The sequence below is a fragment of the Somniosus microcephalus genome, chromosome 9 (genome assembly GCF_052327205.1).
Source record: "Somniosus microcephalus isolate GS21.2 chromosome 9, FLI_Smic_1.0, whole genome shotgun sequence".
Taxonomy (NCBI): Eukaryota; Metazoa; Chordata; class Chondrichthyes; order Squaliformes; family Somniosidae; genus Somniosus; species Somniosus microcephalus.
In genome coordinates, this window is record NC_140995.1 from 237,782,811 (window position 1) to 237,798,697 (window position 15,887).

The 15,887-nt window shown below is 49.9% G+C and overlaps 1 protein-coding gene across 1 annotated transcript in view; it reads right to left on the reverse strand.

Moving 5' to 3' along the window:
- Positions 1-15,887, reverse strand: part of LOC147113152 (dynein axonemal heavy chain 8-like) — a 1,456,516-nt gene that overhangs the window by 382,421 nt on the left and 1,058,208 nt on the right. The window contains exon 43 of the mRNA XM_085998053.1: positions 2,425-2,562. Within this exon, the coding sequence (XP_085854179.1) occupies positions 2,425-2,562 (138 nt within the window). The remainder of the gene's footprint in view (positions 1-2,424; positions 2,563-15,887) is intronic.

Below are 15,887 nucleotides of genomic sequence, written 5' to 3' on the forward strand. Positions count from 1 at the left end.
AAATAAGTGGGGTAAAGAGAGGGTATGAGAATAGAACGGCAGCTAACATAAAAGGTAATCCAAAAGTCTTCTATAGGCATATAAATAGTAAACGGGTAGTAAGAGGAGGGGTGGGGCCGATTAGGGTCCAAAAAGGAGACCTACACATGGAGGCAGAGGATATGGCTGAGGTGCTAAATGAGTACTTTGCAGCTGTCTTCACCAAGGAAGAAGATGCTGCCACAGATATAGTAAGGGAGCAGGTAGAGGAGATACTGGATGGGGTAAAAATTGACAGAGGAGGTACTAGAAAGGCTGGCTATACTTAAAGTAGATAAGTCACCAGGATGCATCTCCTAGGACACTGAGGGAAGTGAAGGGAGAAATCACGGAGGTATTGGCCATAATCTTCATAGGGACTTCAGTTACATGGATAGACTGGAGAAGCTGGGGTTGTTCCCCCTAGAGCAGAGAAGGTTGAGAGGAGATTTGATAGAGGTGTTTAAAATCATGAGGGGTCTGGACAGAGTAGATAAGAGAGAAACTATACCCATTGGCAGAAGGGTTGAGAGCCAGAAGACACAGATTTAAGGTGATTGGCAGAAGAACCAAAGGCGACATGAGGAATATATTTTTTACTCAGCGAGTGGTTAGGATCTGGAATGCACTGCCTGAAAGGGTGGTGGAGGCAGACTCAATCACGGCTTTCAAACGGGAGTTGGATAAGTACCTGAAGGAAACATTTTTTGCAGTGCTACGGGGAAACAGCAGGGGAATGGGACTAGCTGAAGTGCTCTTGCAGAGAGACGGCATGGACTCGACGGGCAGAATGGCCTTCTTCCATGCTGTAACCATTCTATGATTCTATGGGGGAAAAATTGGGTATAGACCATTTTGGGGCACTAACCTCGTCGGGGCACTAATTTTAGTGCCACAAAAAAGTTAGAGCCCCTACCCTGTAAATTCAGAAGTAGCGCCCCAAGTAGGAGTGGAGCGCTACACTCCACCACCTTCTTGGGGCACTACTACTCAATGTTGCAGCGGCACGTGCTGCCGTGTTATTGCAGGCCTCCTCTCCTGATTACCGGGGAGCAGGGTGCCGTGGAAACAGCCCGGCACTCGAGGAGCGCCGGGCTGAATGATCGCGGCTGGCACCCCGCATACAAATGTGAAAGGAGGCAGGTGCTGGCAGCCGGCCAAAATAAAAAGGGCCGCCTGACACCTACCCTTTAAATTGTGCCGCCACCCACTACCGCCACTGCAAAACTGCCCCCTGATCCTGTCGTACATATTGCTTGGCGATAGGTCAGGGGGAACAAGGGAAGTTTGTGGCCAGGTTGCAAACGGGGCTCTGTGCACGGCGATGATGTCATCATTGCTGGTGCAGCGGAGCGGGGCGCTGCCGGCTACCGCTGCCACTAACCTCCCGCTGAATTTCGTGGGAGGTGTCAATGGCGCCGCACCTGGACGCTAGGGCATTTGCGCCCCGTTAGTGACCCCTGGGAGCGCTAACAAGAGGAGCAAAGCAACCCAATTTCTAGTCCATATATAATTCGATGGCCTACTCTTGCTCCTAATTTTTATATTCTTATGTGTGGACCTAGGCACGGAGGCCTGGATTTTAGCCTGGAGGCGAGTTCTGTGTCAGTGTGTGCTGTTGTGAGGTCGGGAAACCCGGAAGAAAGGGTTTCCCAAATGACCGGCAGAATTTAACTGCAGGGCCCCTTTAAGTGGGTTCCCACCCACAGGCAGCCTGATCGACAGGTTGGAGGCCTTTTGGGCTGAAGCCTGCTTTACAAGTCCGAAGCCTACGAGGTGAGGCAGATAGATCCAAGGGGGTGGGTTTACACGGCAGCTTGTTGGGCTGGGAGGATATACTCCTACTCCTCCTGGCCCACATGTAGTCCTGTAAAGGCACTTACCTCATGGATTCAACCCTTCTCGCCTGCTTACAGCTGCCAAGTTTCCCGACGCCCGGGAGACTCAGCTGCCTGTGGTTACAAATAGAATGACTGTTAAAATGAAGGCAAGGAGGCTCATTATAATTTTAAATGATCAACCTGCTGTCCTCGAGCGGATTGGTTGCCCACCCCTCGCCTTGCCTCCGTTAAATCCGGAAACAGGCGGGTTCGGTTCCTGTTCCAGATATTTTGCATTTTAACCTGACACGATCCCAACCCACCTGTTACTTGGAGTTACGATTCAGCCAAGTGTCGGCAAACTATTCAACCAGGGGGATACCAGGTTTAATGATGCTGGAATATGACATGTGTAAATCAGATTTTTTGACAGTTTTAGCACAGTAAAAGGAAACCTGAATCAGATAAATACCAACAATGATCTAAATAAACCTAAATGCCAGTCATTATGATTTCAGACATTAATCAGTGAGGATATAAAAGATAATTATTGATTAGCTAGAAGTCCTCTAAGATTGTCACTCACCATTTTCTCTTTCATGGCAGCATCAAACTTTGCCTGTACCTTGTCCAGTTCGGCTTGCTTCTCATCCAGCTGGGCCTGGGCAGCTCCTAACTCCCTCATGGCCCCTTGGAGGCGGTTTTCATGTACTGCCAAATTAGCCTAAAAACAGGCATTAAAAAAGGAAAGCTAATCATTTCTAACGTATAGAGAGACTTTTCCAGTAACAGAAAATATCTTCTTATTGACCTCAGCACTCATGATGTTCCTAAAATAATTTTTTTTTATTATTCGTTCCTGGGATGTGGGCATCGCTGGCAAGGCCAGCATTTATTTCCCATCCCTAATTGTCCTTGAGAAGGTGGTGGTGAGCCACCTTCTTTAACCACTGCAGTCCGTGTGGTGAAGGTACTCCCACAGTGCTGTTCGGGAGAGAGTTCCAGGCTTCAGACCCAGTGACTATGAAGGAATGGCGATATATTTCCAAGTCAGGATGGTATGTGAATTGGAGGGGAACTTGGAGGTGGTGGTGTTCCCATGCACCTGCTGCCCTTGTCCTTCTAGGTGGTAGAGGTCGCGGATTTGGGAGGTGCTGTCAAAGAAGCCTTGGCGAGTTGCTGCAGTGCATCTTGTAGATGGTACACGCTGCAGCCATGGTGGAGGGAGTGAATGTTTAAGGTGGTGCTTGGAGAGCCAATTATGCAGGCTTATTGGTCCTGGAATTATCGTCTAATGAGCCTTAGGAAGTTGTAGGAATTGGATCTCAAAGGGACAGACCAGGTTTCACCCTAGGGTTGTTGCTTAATTTCTTCCTGGGTCAGGGAGAAATTTTAACTTAGAAGTTTGCTAGTTGTTAAATCCCTCATTAGAAGTTGAGAAAAGTGTTAGAAGGAGTGTGTTTAATGGAGAAATGGCTTTGTTTGATTCCATGATGCTATTACTATATTTTTTTATGAACAAGTTTTTTAATATTAGTGGCAATGCTCACGGGTAGTTTAGAGCCTGGAGCATGGTGTTCCGTATATAAAAACAAATATTTGCATTTATATAGCACCTAATCATGGTCCTGCGTGGTTCCACACCTATCTATGTGAATGCATCCAACACATCTCCAGTTTTTACTGTATTTCCCATATTACAGCAGTGACTGCATTTCAAAAGTACTTCATTGAGTGTAAAGCATAGTGGGATGTGTTGAGGTCTGAAGGGCACGATATAAAATGTAAGTCTTTCTTTCTTATTTTCCTGCTCCTGCACCATTACTTATGAGTCCCTCTATTGTCAGCCTCACCTCTTCCTCATCTACATGCTGCCATCTCGATGACAGCATCAGCAGGCATGCAGTTAGTATCTATATATACAGACAATACCCAACTATAACTTTCACCACCTCTCTTAATCCCTTGACCACCTCTTTACTTTCAGACTGCCTGTTCAACATTAAATCATGATTTGATTCACAACTTCCTCCAACTGAACATTGGAAAGACAAAAGCCATCATTTACAATCTTGCCAAAAACAAGACTCTCTTGCCATTGACTCCATACCCTTCCCAGCTTATCTATTCTTCTGCTTTACACTCGATTTCTCCAATGTCTTCCTTGCTGGCCTTTCATTCTCCATCCACCAAAAACTCCAAATTGTTCAAAACACAGCCACCTATATTTTACTCCAGACTAAGTTCCACTTGCTCATCACTCCCATCCTTGTTGACCTACATTGGCTCCCGAAAGAAAGACTTGCATTTTATACAGCGTATTTCAGAACCTCAGGGTGTCACAAAGAGCTTTACCGCCAATTAAATACTTTTGAAGCGTGGTCACTGTTGTACTGTCAGAAACGAGGCAGCAAAATTGCACACAGCAAGATCCCAGAAACAGCAATGAAATAAATGACCAGATAATCTGTTTTGGATGTTGGTTGAGAGATAAATATTGGCAGGACATCAGCAGAACTCTGCTGCTCTTCTTCAAATAATGATGTGGGATCTTTAACGTTCATCTGAAAGGGCAGATGGGGTCTCAGTTTAACATCATCCAAAAGATGACACCTCCGACAATGCCGCACTCCCTCTGTTCTGCACTGACGTGCCAGCCTAGATTACATGCTCATGTCTCTAGAGTGGGGCTTGACCCTACAACCTTCTGACTCAGAGACGAGAGTGCTACCATTGAGCCAAGGCTGACATTTACAGTAAATTTAAAATCATTGTCCTGATCCTCAAATCCCTTCATGACCTCATCAAATGGGCGGTGCAAATACTTGGATCCATAGCACCCATTTTTTTGGGTGCTACGAGTGCCCTTAGAGGTCCAAAATGGTGTTAGCGGCACATACACACTTGTGGGGCGAATGGCACCGGACACCATATTGGTGAGGGTGTTGGAGCGCGCGGAATGAACGCATGCTGGAAGTATGCAGAGCAGGCAGATCATGATGTCAAGCATGTAACACTGATTAGAAGCCAGCACTACCATTTTGGAGCTCGGCTGAATATGTATACAACAGCATGAAGGACCACCACCAGCACTATTTAAAGGGATCATCAACAACTTACAGGTTAGTTGCTGGTTGATTTCTTCTGGCTGTTCTTATGTGTCCACAAGTGTTTGGTACTTTCTATAGTTGTTTAAAGTTGCCAAAGTCTACAGGGCGTGGTGTGGCAGGTGCTGAAGGACTTTTTCCTGAGTTCAAGGCTTCTGCACAAACCACTTGCTACCAGACATGGGTGCACTAGTAGGAATTTCCCTTGATATACAGCATGACTTGGAGAATGAGCAGAGGGCACACAGAGCAGTACAAGCTGCTGGAAGAGGGAGGAGGAGGATGGTGAGAAGGGCTCTCAGCCATATACGCCCAGGCTATTCAGGGAGCAATTCTCCTACCTGAACCTCAGTGAGGAACAATGTGAGAGATGTCTGTGCTTCAGTAAAGACATCCTCGCTGAAATCTGCTACCTGCTGCAGCCACAACTGCAACCTCAGAGCAGGGCAAAGGATCACATTGCCAGTGGCTGTGAAGGTGACCATGGCAATGAACTTTTATGCATCAGGCTCCTTACAGGCTGGAGCTGGAGATATTTGCAATATCTTGCAATTTGCCATCCACTGTTGCGTAAGGGAGGTCACTAACTCTCTCTATTCAAAGAAAGTTAAACCAAATTTCATTCTCTCTTGCCAGAGTGCAGCAGGCGGAGTGAGCGCATGCTTTGCAAGGATTACAGACTTCCCCATGGTGCAGGGTGCCATTGACTGCAGGCACATAGCTTTGCAGGCACCGCATGTCAACTCTGCCATGTACCGGAACCAAAAGCGATTCCATTCCCTCAACGTCCAGTTGGCGTGCGACCATAGACAGCGAATTATGCAGGTCACTGCACAATATCCTGGCAGCAGTCATGATGCCTTCATTCTGCAACAGTCCGCTGTGCCATTTGCATTTATAGAGTCACAATAGAGTAATTTAAGCCACAACAACAAACCAAAGAGTGGCTACTGGGCGAAAAGGGCTATCCGCTGACAACATGGCTGATGACTCTGGTGCACAATCCATGCACACGTAGGCAGGATGCATATAATGAAAGCCACACAGAATGTAATAGAGCATACCACTGGCACGCTGAAACAATGCTTATGCTGTCTGGACTGCTCTGGATGAGCCCTGCAGTACTCAGTAGAGCGGGTGTCAGGAGTCGTGATGGTCTGCTGCATGCTGCATAACCTTGTCATCATGTGGGCACAGCCCTTGCCATCAGCTATTTGGTGAGCAGCTGAAGAGGAGGCGTTGTGAATATTTGGAATTCTCTACCCCAAAGGGCTGTGGATGCCGAATTGTTGAATATATTCTAGGCTGAGGTAGGTAGATTTTTGGACTCTGGGGAATCAAGGAATATGGAGATCGGGTGGGAAAGTAGAGTTGAAGTCAAAGATCAGCCATGATTCCATTAAATGGCGAAGCACGCTCGAGGGGCCGTATGACCTACTCCTGCCCCTAATTCTTATGTTCTTAGGAGGAAGAAGAGAAGGAGGAGGAAGAGGAAGGGAGGAGGCAACCTAGACAGCCACTTTCTGGATGTCCATTAAGAACTCATCTGAGTGCAATACCAGTATCCGCAACTCTAATTCGCCATTCACCAACAGTCCCACACCTTACCTTTCCTCTGTCACTGGCCATCACAGCGTCCGCTTGACCACAATGCAAAAATAAAAGCCAACACAAAATCAACATTCCAAACCAAATTTAGAAATCAAAACATGCTATGTTGCAGACAAATCACCCTTGTGCTTTCCCTTAGTGCCTGTCTTGCGTGTGCCTTTGCCTATCCTAGTGCTCCTACACAGTGCTACCCCAGTGACTGCAGCATGGCTGGCGGAAGGTTGTTGACTTTCATTGGGGGAGACTGCAGATGGCCTTGCAGGATGACCTCGAGGAGCTCTGGGCCTAGTAGGCCCATTTTCGGTCTGCACCACCTTGACATGGGTATCAGTCGTCTGGGCTGACTGGCTGACATGCAACAGCAAGGGCACTGGTGGAGTAGCAGTGGTGAGAGTACGAATGCTGTCATTCTCATCCTCTAGGGCAGTGCCACAGGAATCCTAGTAATCTGCTGGAGTACAGACTGCTGGACTGCGGTGACACCCTGCAAGTCCCTTTCAACACTGGTAAACCCAGCCACGATGGCAGCATTCTATGCTTGCGTGATAGCAAGCTGAGCTTGCATGACTTCATTCTGAGCTTCTATTGCAGCACTCAGACGTTGGGTGGCTTCTGCTTGTGCTGCAGTGGAAGCTGAGACTTCAGTCACCAGACGTGGCATGATGGTTGTGTCCATGCTGGAAAGGATGGGTTCCAAGCTTGGCCCAAAGCCCTATGCAAGGATGAAGCTGGATTCTTCCATTCTCCTTGATCTTGCACTGAGGCTTTCTGGCTGGCCTGCCAATGCACCAAGCATTTCATTGTGCATACCCAACAGCGTTCTTCTGTAGGCCGCCCATCAAAATCTTCATCTGTGTCCTGTGCAGCAGAACTTGTGTGTGATCTTGCCCTCCGGGGAGCTGGCACCTGCGCTACCCTTTCCCCTTGCCCTGGCTGCAGCCCACTCGTGCCTGGTGACTCGCCACATGCAGATCCCGCCTCTAAACTACCCTCTAAACGCCACACAGTGCCAGTATCTGAGCTGGTGGCTGCGACTGTTAGATGAGTGACGGTGTTTCATCTTCATCATCAGGAGCAATGTTGGCCCCTTAAAAACTGAAAGCAGTGATGTTGTCAATGATAATAAGGAAATGGCGGACACGTTGAATATTTATTTTCCATCAGTATTTACAGTAGCGGAAGAGGTTAGCATGCCGGAAATCCCAAGGAAACTAATATTGAATCGGGGGCAGGGACTCAATAAAATTAACATAAGTAAAATAACAGTAATGAAGAAAATAATGCCATTAATGAGTGACAAATCCCCAGGACCAGATGGCTTCCATCCCAGAGTTTTAAAGGAAGTAGGTGAACACATTGCAGAAGCCCTAACTATAATCTTCCAAAGTTCTCTTGATTAAGGAACCGTTCCTTTAGATTATAAATGTAAGAAGTCACACAACACCAGGTTATAGTCCAACAGCTTTATTTGAAATCACAAGCTTTCGGAGCGCTGCTCCTTCTTCAGGTGAAGTGGAGAAATGCATAAAGACACAGCTTATATAGTCAGAGAATCATGTCAGATGTTTACAGGTAACCTTTCCAACTGCCATTTATCACACCTCGGCAGAGAGATAATCACAGCAGTCAAAGGTGTGAATGGTGTCCAAACAGGTCAGTCAGGGAAACATTACATCAAAGAACAATGAGGTGGGGTCACAAGGGGTCAAATATTGCAGATGCTGGGGTCTGTATGAAAAACAAAAAAAGACAAAAAACATTTTTTTTGGCTGGAAATCACAGCAGGTCCGGCCGCATCTGTGTAGAGAGAACAAGCCAATGCCGACTCGAGTCTGGATGACCCTGCATCAGGTGGGGTTACATGTAGCGTGACATGAACCCAAGATCTCGGTTGAGGCCGTCCTCATGGGTGCGGAACTTGGCTATCAGTTTCTGCTCGACGATTTTGCGTTGTCGTGTGTCTCGAAGGCCACCTTGGAGAATGCTTACCCGAAGATCGGAGGCTGAATGTCCTTGACTGCTGAAGTGTTCCCCGACTGGGAGGGAACACTCCTGCCTGGTGATTGTTGCGCGGTGTCCGTTCATCCGTTGTCGCAGTGTCTGCATGGTCTCGCCGATGTACCATGCTCCGGGGCATCCTTTCCTGCAACGTATGAGGTAGACAACGTTGGCCGAGTCACATGAGTATGTACCATGTACCTGGTGGGTGGTGTCCTCACGTGTGATGATGGTATCTGTGTTGATGATCTGGCATGTCTTGCAGAGGTTGCTGTGGCAGGGTTGTGTGGTGTCGTGGTCGCTGTTCTCCTGGAAGCTGGGTAATTTGCTGCGAGCGATGGTCTGTTTGAGGTTAGGCGGCTGTTTGAAAGCGAGTAGTGGAGGCGTGGGGATGGCCTTAGCGAGGTGTTCATCGTCATCGATGACATGTTGAAGGCTGCGAAGAACATGGCGTAGTTTCTCCGCTCCGGGGAAGTACTGGACGACGAAGGGTACTCTGTTGGTTGTGTCCCGTGTTTGTCTTCTGAGGAGGTCTATGCGATTTTTCGCTGTGGCCCATCGGAACTGTTGATCGACGAGTCGAGCGTCATATCCCGTTCTTACAAGGGCGTCTTTCAGTGTCTGTAGGTGTCCATCGTGTTCCTCCTCGTCTGAGCAGATCCTGTGTATTCGCAGGGCTTGTCCAGGCAGGAGTGTTCCCTCCCAGTTGGGTCTAACGGGCACCCCGCGGCCACGATGGCAATCGGCAACGCGGGAAAATTGCTGTTCATCACCGATACCCTCTCCGGTCGTCGTTTTCTGTGCGACACCGGAGCGCAGTGTAGCATTTTACCCGTGTCCGCCCTCAATGTGCAGACGGGGAATCACGGCCCTGCCCTTGAAGCGGCCAATGGCGGCACAATTCGGACCTTCGGCAGACGACGAGTGGAGTTGTGCCTCGGGGGGCAACGGTTTCACTGGGAGTTTGTTACGGCCAAAGTTTCCCAGCCCCTCCTCGGCGCGGATTTCCTGTGCGCCAACAGTCTCCTGGTCGACGTTCAGAACCGGCGGCTGATCAACGCAGCCACTTTTAATTCTCTTCCGTGTTATTGCAGTAACACTACGTGACGCACCATCTCCTGTGCGTTCCCGACTCCTGATGAGTTCGCTCGCCTGCTCAGTGAATTCCCCGACCTGACAAGACCCACGTTTTCCTCCACAGCCACGAAACATGATGTGGAACACCAACGGCCCCCCGGTCTACGCGTGGGCCCGGCGCCTGGAACCTGGCAAGCTGGCGGTTGCAAAGGCGGAGTTTGCCACCATGGAACGGTTAGGGATTATTCGCCGGTCGAATAGTCCCTGGTCTTCACCCCTCCATATCGTCCCGAAGCCTGGCGGCGGATGGCGGCCATGTGGCAACTATCGATGACTAAACAACGCCACCACTCCTGATCGGTACCCGATTCCCCATATCCAGGATTTCTCTGCCCATTTGGCAGGGAACACCGTTTTCTCAAAAGTCGACCTCGTCCGAAGCTACCACCAGGTCCCAGTTCATCCACAGGATGTCCAGAAGACCGCAGGCATCACCCCATTCGGCCTCTTCGAGTTTTTACGGATGCCGTTTGGGTTAAAGAACGCCGCCCAGGCTTTCCAACGCCTGATGGACTTCGTACTGCGGGACCTCAAGTTCCTCTTCGTCTACATAGACGATATTCTAATTGCCAGTCCTACCAAGGAAGAACATAACTGCCACCTACGTACCCTTTTTCGACACCTCAGCCAACATGGCCTGATTATCAACCCAGCCAAGTGTCAGTTTGGCCTGCACCAAATTGACTTCCTGGGGCATCGCATCACCTCAGAGGGAGCGGTTCCTTTACCTTCGAAGGTAGAGGCGGTGACATCCTTTCCACACCCGCAGAACATAAAGGCCCTGCAGGAATTCCTAGGCATGGTAAATTTTTACCACCGTTTCGTGCCTAAGGCGGCACTACTCATGCGGCCTCTGTACGAGGCCCTCAAGGGCAAGACTGGCAAGAACCCGGTAGACTGGATGGATGACATGGCCCGAGAGTTCGCCGACACCAAAAGTGCCTTAGCCAACGCGACTATGCTGGCGCACCCGCTGCCAGGAGCCACCATCGCCCTCACCACCGACGCGCGGACTACGCAGTCGGTGCCGTGCAACAGCAGTGGGTGAACGGGACGTGGCAGCCGTTGGCATTCTTCAGCCGTCAACTACGGCAGAACGAGAGAGCATACAGCACGTTCGACTGGGAGTTGCTCGCCCTTTTTCTGGCCATGCGCCATTTTCAGTTCCTTCTGGAAGGACGTCCTTTCACCGCCTTTGTGGACCATAAGCCGCTGACCTTTGCAATGTCCAAGACTGCCGAACCGTGGTCAGCCCGACAGCAGCGTCAACTGACCTACATATTCAAATTCACCACGGATATACGGCACGTGGCCGGTAAGGACAACCTGGTGGCAGACTGCCTCTCCCGCGCGGTCGTCAATACGGTTCATTTGGGCATCGACTACGCCCTCATGGCAGCGGACCAAGCCTCAGACCCGGAAGTCCAAGCTTACAGAACGGCCATCACCGGCCTCCAGTTGGCCGACTTCAAGTACTGCCCCCCGATTAAGATCCACGACAAGGCCTTGGACAATGTGGACCACTTTCCATACCTCAGGAGCCTACTGTCAACAAAGGCAGACGTCGATGACGAAGTCCAACACTGCCTTCAGTGTGCCAGTGCAGCTTTCAGTCGCCTGAGGAAGAGAGAGTTTGAAGACCAGGACCTCAAACCCGGCACTAGGCTCATGGTCTACAGAGCAGAAGTGATACCCGCCCTGCTGTATGCCTCAGAGACATGGACCATGTACAGCAGGCACTTCAAAGCACTGGAGAGGTACCACCAACGCTGCCTCCGCAAGATCCTGCAAATCCATTGGCAGGATAGGCGCACCAACGTCAGTGTTCTTGCTCAGGCCAACATCCCCAGGATCGAAGCTTTGACCATGCTCAATCAGCTCCGATGGATGGGTCACATCATCTGCATGCCCGATACGAGACTCCCAAAACAAGCTCCACTCGGAGCTCTGACACGGCAAGAAATCCCCAGGTGGGCAGAGGAAACGCTTCAAGGACACCCTCAAAGCCTCTTTGAAAAAGTGCAACATCCCCACTGACACTTGGGAATCCCTGGCCCAAGACCACACAAAGTGGAGGAGAAGCATTCGGGAAGGCGCCGAATACCTCAAGTCTCTTCGCCGGGAGCGAGCGGAAGTCAAGCGCAAGGAGTGCACGTCAACCCAAGCACCCCACCCACCCGCCCCTTCAACCACCGTCTGCCCCACCTGTGACAGAGACTGTAGGTCCCGCATTGGATTCATCAGTCACCTGAGAACTCATTTTTAATGTGGAAGCAAGACATCCTCGGTTCCGAGGGACTGCCTAAGAAGGAGAAGAAGAAGAAGAGGCAGGTGCTGAAGGAGTTTTTCCTGACTCCAAACCAAACCAGTTGCTCCCAGATATGGGAGGCCTGTCTGGCTTCCTTTTAGCATTGAGCATGACTGGGAGAATGAGCAAAGGCCACACAGAGCAGGCCTAGCTCCTAGAAGAGTGAGGAGGAAGGGGAGAAGAGCTCTCAGCAAGAGGCCATATCTGCAGAGGGTCTTTTGGGAGCAGATCTGTTGCAGAACAGATTGCAGGACTGCTGTGATGCCCTGGGAGCCCCTTTGCACACTGGTATCCAGAGCCATGATGCCAGCATTCTGAGCTTCCAAAGCAACACTCAGACATTGGGTGGATGCTCCTTGTGCTGCAATGGAAGTTGAGACATCGGCCATCAGATGCCACGTCATGGTTGGGTCCACCAGTGTGTTGATGGATTTGACCACTTCTTCCACGCTGGAAATGATGGGCTCCAAGCTATGCGCAAAGCCCTGTGCCAAGTTGGTGCCGGACTCCTCCATGCTCCTTGATATTGAACGCAGGCCTTCTGACAGGCTTCCCAATGCACCAAACATTTTGTTGTGTATGCCTATCAGCCTTCTTCTGTAGCCTGCCCCATCGAACTCCTCATCTGACTACTCTGCAACAGAACTCGTGTGCGATCTCGCCCTCCAGAGAGCTGGCTCATGCACTATCCTTGTCCCTGCCCTGGCTGCAGCGCACTCATGCCCGGTGTCTCACTACATGCAGATCCCGCCTCTATGCTATCCTCTAAGATACGTGCAGTGTCAGTGCCTGAGCTGGTGGCTGCGAGTGTGAAATCAAGTGACGGTATGTCTTCATCATCACTCTCTTCTTGGTCTTCCTCAACTACCTGGCCAGGTTGCAGTCCTTGAGTATCTGAAGGTAAAAGGTACATGGGTAAGGTTGTGGTGAGTGGACGGGGGGAAAGTAAGAGGTGCATGCTGACACAATCTGCAGCTTATAAATCAGAAGAGATTGTGCAATGAGGGGGAAGTGGGATGTGAGAAGAAGGTTGAGGTATGAGGAACCCGTCATCTTCAATGGTTTCAGCCCCGCAGCTGGCCATGGCCTCGGTAGTGACGATTCCATAATTGCCATCAACGTCTCCTCCATGGGGGTTAGGACAAACAGGTGCGCATGTACTGCTCCGGTTAATTCCTGCTGCCTCCGGTTGTGCGCCATCTTGTCCTGCAAGAGAGAGAGAAGTGTATCAGTGAGCATCGTGGAATCTGTTTGGGTGATGTGTCTGTCATGGTTGAATAGCTGGCACTGTGTGCATGCTGAGATGTGAGTGTGAGATTTGCGGCAGTGCTAAGTGTGTGAGGGTGCGATGGAGCATATGAATGTTAAATTTAAGTCCTGATTGATAGAGATTGTTGTTAGCTGAGTGACGGAGGTGTGGAGAATTGAGGAGTGGCTGAGGCTAGTGGTACAGTTGGTAGGATATAACATTTGAAGATGCATTCACTGGCCTTGACCACTCATGTAGGTCATAGATCTTCTTGCGGCACTGCATCCAGGTCCTTGGGGCTAGACTCCTGGCATTGACCTCCAAAGCTATCTGTTCCCACTGCCTTTTGACCGTGTGTCTGGAGGACCTCCTGGCCCCTGCAGATACAGGACATCTCTCCTCCTTTCCACCTCCTCCACCAAGACCTCCAGTGCAGTGTCGGAAAACCTTGGAGCCTGTTCTCTCCCATGTTGTCCCAAGGTCAGATTCACTTGCTGCCCGACTCCCAGCACCTGCTCCAGTGATAAAACACCTCCCCTTTAAGAGGTGCGGGCTAGCTTCAAGCAGTGCAGGCTGGCTTTAAGAAGAGCTAAGAAGTTACAAATTTGGGCTTCCTGCTGATGCATGTAGCCAATGAATAGTGTTAGTGCTGGCTGCACACTAAAATCATTCTAATGAGTAGGCAGCACGAAGTTGCAGTTCAATCAAAGGGCACGGGTTAATTGCCAGGAAGGTTTGCTAAACCTATATAAAACACTTGCTCAGTCCCAGCTGGAGTATTGTGTCCAATTCTGGGCACCACACTTTAGGAAGGACGTGAAGGCTTTGGACAGGGTACAGAGAGTTTTACTAGAATGGTTGCAGGGATGAGGGATTACAGTTACGTGGATAGACTGAAGAAGCTGGGGTTGTTCTGCTTGGAACAGAGAAGGCTAAAAGGAGATTTGATGGAGGTGTTCAAAATCATGAAGGGTTTGAAAGAGTAAATAAAGAGAAACTGTTTCCAATGGCTGAAGGGTCAATCACCAGAGGGCACCAATTTAAGGTGATTGGCAAAAGAACCAGAGGCAGTGTTCTCTGACTATATATGCTGTGCCTATATGCATCTCTTCACTTCACCTGATGAAGGAGCAGCGCACCAAAAGCTTGTGATTTCAAATAAAGCTGTTGGACTATAACCTGGTGTTGTGTGACTTCTTACATTTGTCCACCCCAGTCCAACACCGGCATCTCCACATCATGCCCAGAGATGGAGACAGAGAAGTCGAGGAAGGGAAGGGAAGAGTCAGAGATGGACCATATGAAGGTGAGGGAAGGGTGGAAATTGGAAGCCAAGTGAATGAAATTTTCTAGTTCAGGGCGAGAGCAGGAAACGGCACCAATACAGTCATCAATGTACCGGAAAAAGAGGTGAGGGAGGGGACCTGAGGAGGACTGGAACAAAGAATGTTCCACATATCCCACGAAAAGGCAGGTATAGCTGGGACACATGCGGGTTCCCATAGCAACACCTTTAATTTGGAGGAACCGAGTGGAGTCAAAGGAGAAGTTGTTCAATGTGAGAACAAGTTCAGCCAGGCGGAGGAGGGTGGTGGTGGATGGGGACTGGTTGGGCCTCTGTTCAAGGAAGAAGCGAAGCGTCCTCAGGCCATCCTGGTGGGGGATGGAGGTGTAGAGGGATTGTACGTTCACAGTGAAAAGGAGACGGTTGGGGCCAGGTAACTGGAAACTGTTAAAGTGGCGGAGGGCGTCAGAAGAGATGCGGATGTAGGTGGGAAGAGACTGGACAAGGGGAGAAAAAATAGAGTTGAGATAGGAAGAGATAAGTTCCATGGGGCAAGAACAGGCTGAAATGATGGGTCTACCAGTGCAGTCCTGTTTGTGGATCTTGGGAAGGAGGTAGAAGCGGGCTGCGCGGGGTTGGGGAACAATGAGGTTGGCGGCCGTGGAGAGAAGATCTCCAGAGGAGATGAGGTCAGTGACAGTCTTGGAAATGGTGGCTTGATGTTCGGTAGTGGGGTCATGGTCCAGAGGGAGGTAGGAGGAGGTGTCGGAGAGTTGGCATTCAGCCGCCACTAGGTAGAGGTCGATTCACCAAACAACAGCAGCACCACCCTTGTCAGCAGGTTTAATGACAATATAATAGCAAAATACTGCAGATGCTGGAAATCTGAAATAACAACAGAAAATGCTGGAAGTACTCAGCAGGCCAGGCAGCATCCGTGGAGAGAGAAACAGAGTTAACTGGGGGGAGCAGAAAAATTGAGACGGCCGATGTCACGCCGGTAGTTTGCAATAAAAAGATCTAGAGAGATTAAGAGGCCAGAGGGAGGGGTCCAGGTAGAACGAGAATTCTGAAAACAGGAGAAAGGGTCAGCTATGCGGGGCGGAAGACTCCTGGCCAAAGAAGTGGGCATGGAGACGAAGGCGATGGAAAAAGAGCTCAGCGCCGTGCCGAGCTCAAAATTCATTGAGGTGGGGGCGTAAGGAGATGAAGCTCAGCCCTTTACTGAGGACTGATCATTCGGGGTCAGAGACGGGAAGGTCAGAGGGGATAGTGAAAACACGGCAGGGGGTGAGATTGGAAGAAGGGATGGGGTCAGAGCAAAGTGAAGGGGAAGAAGGTTCCGAAGGGGCAT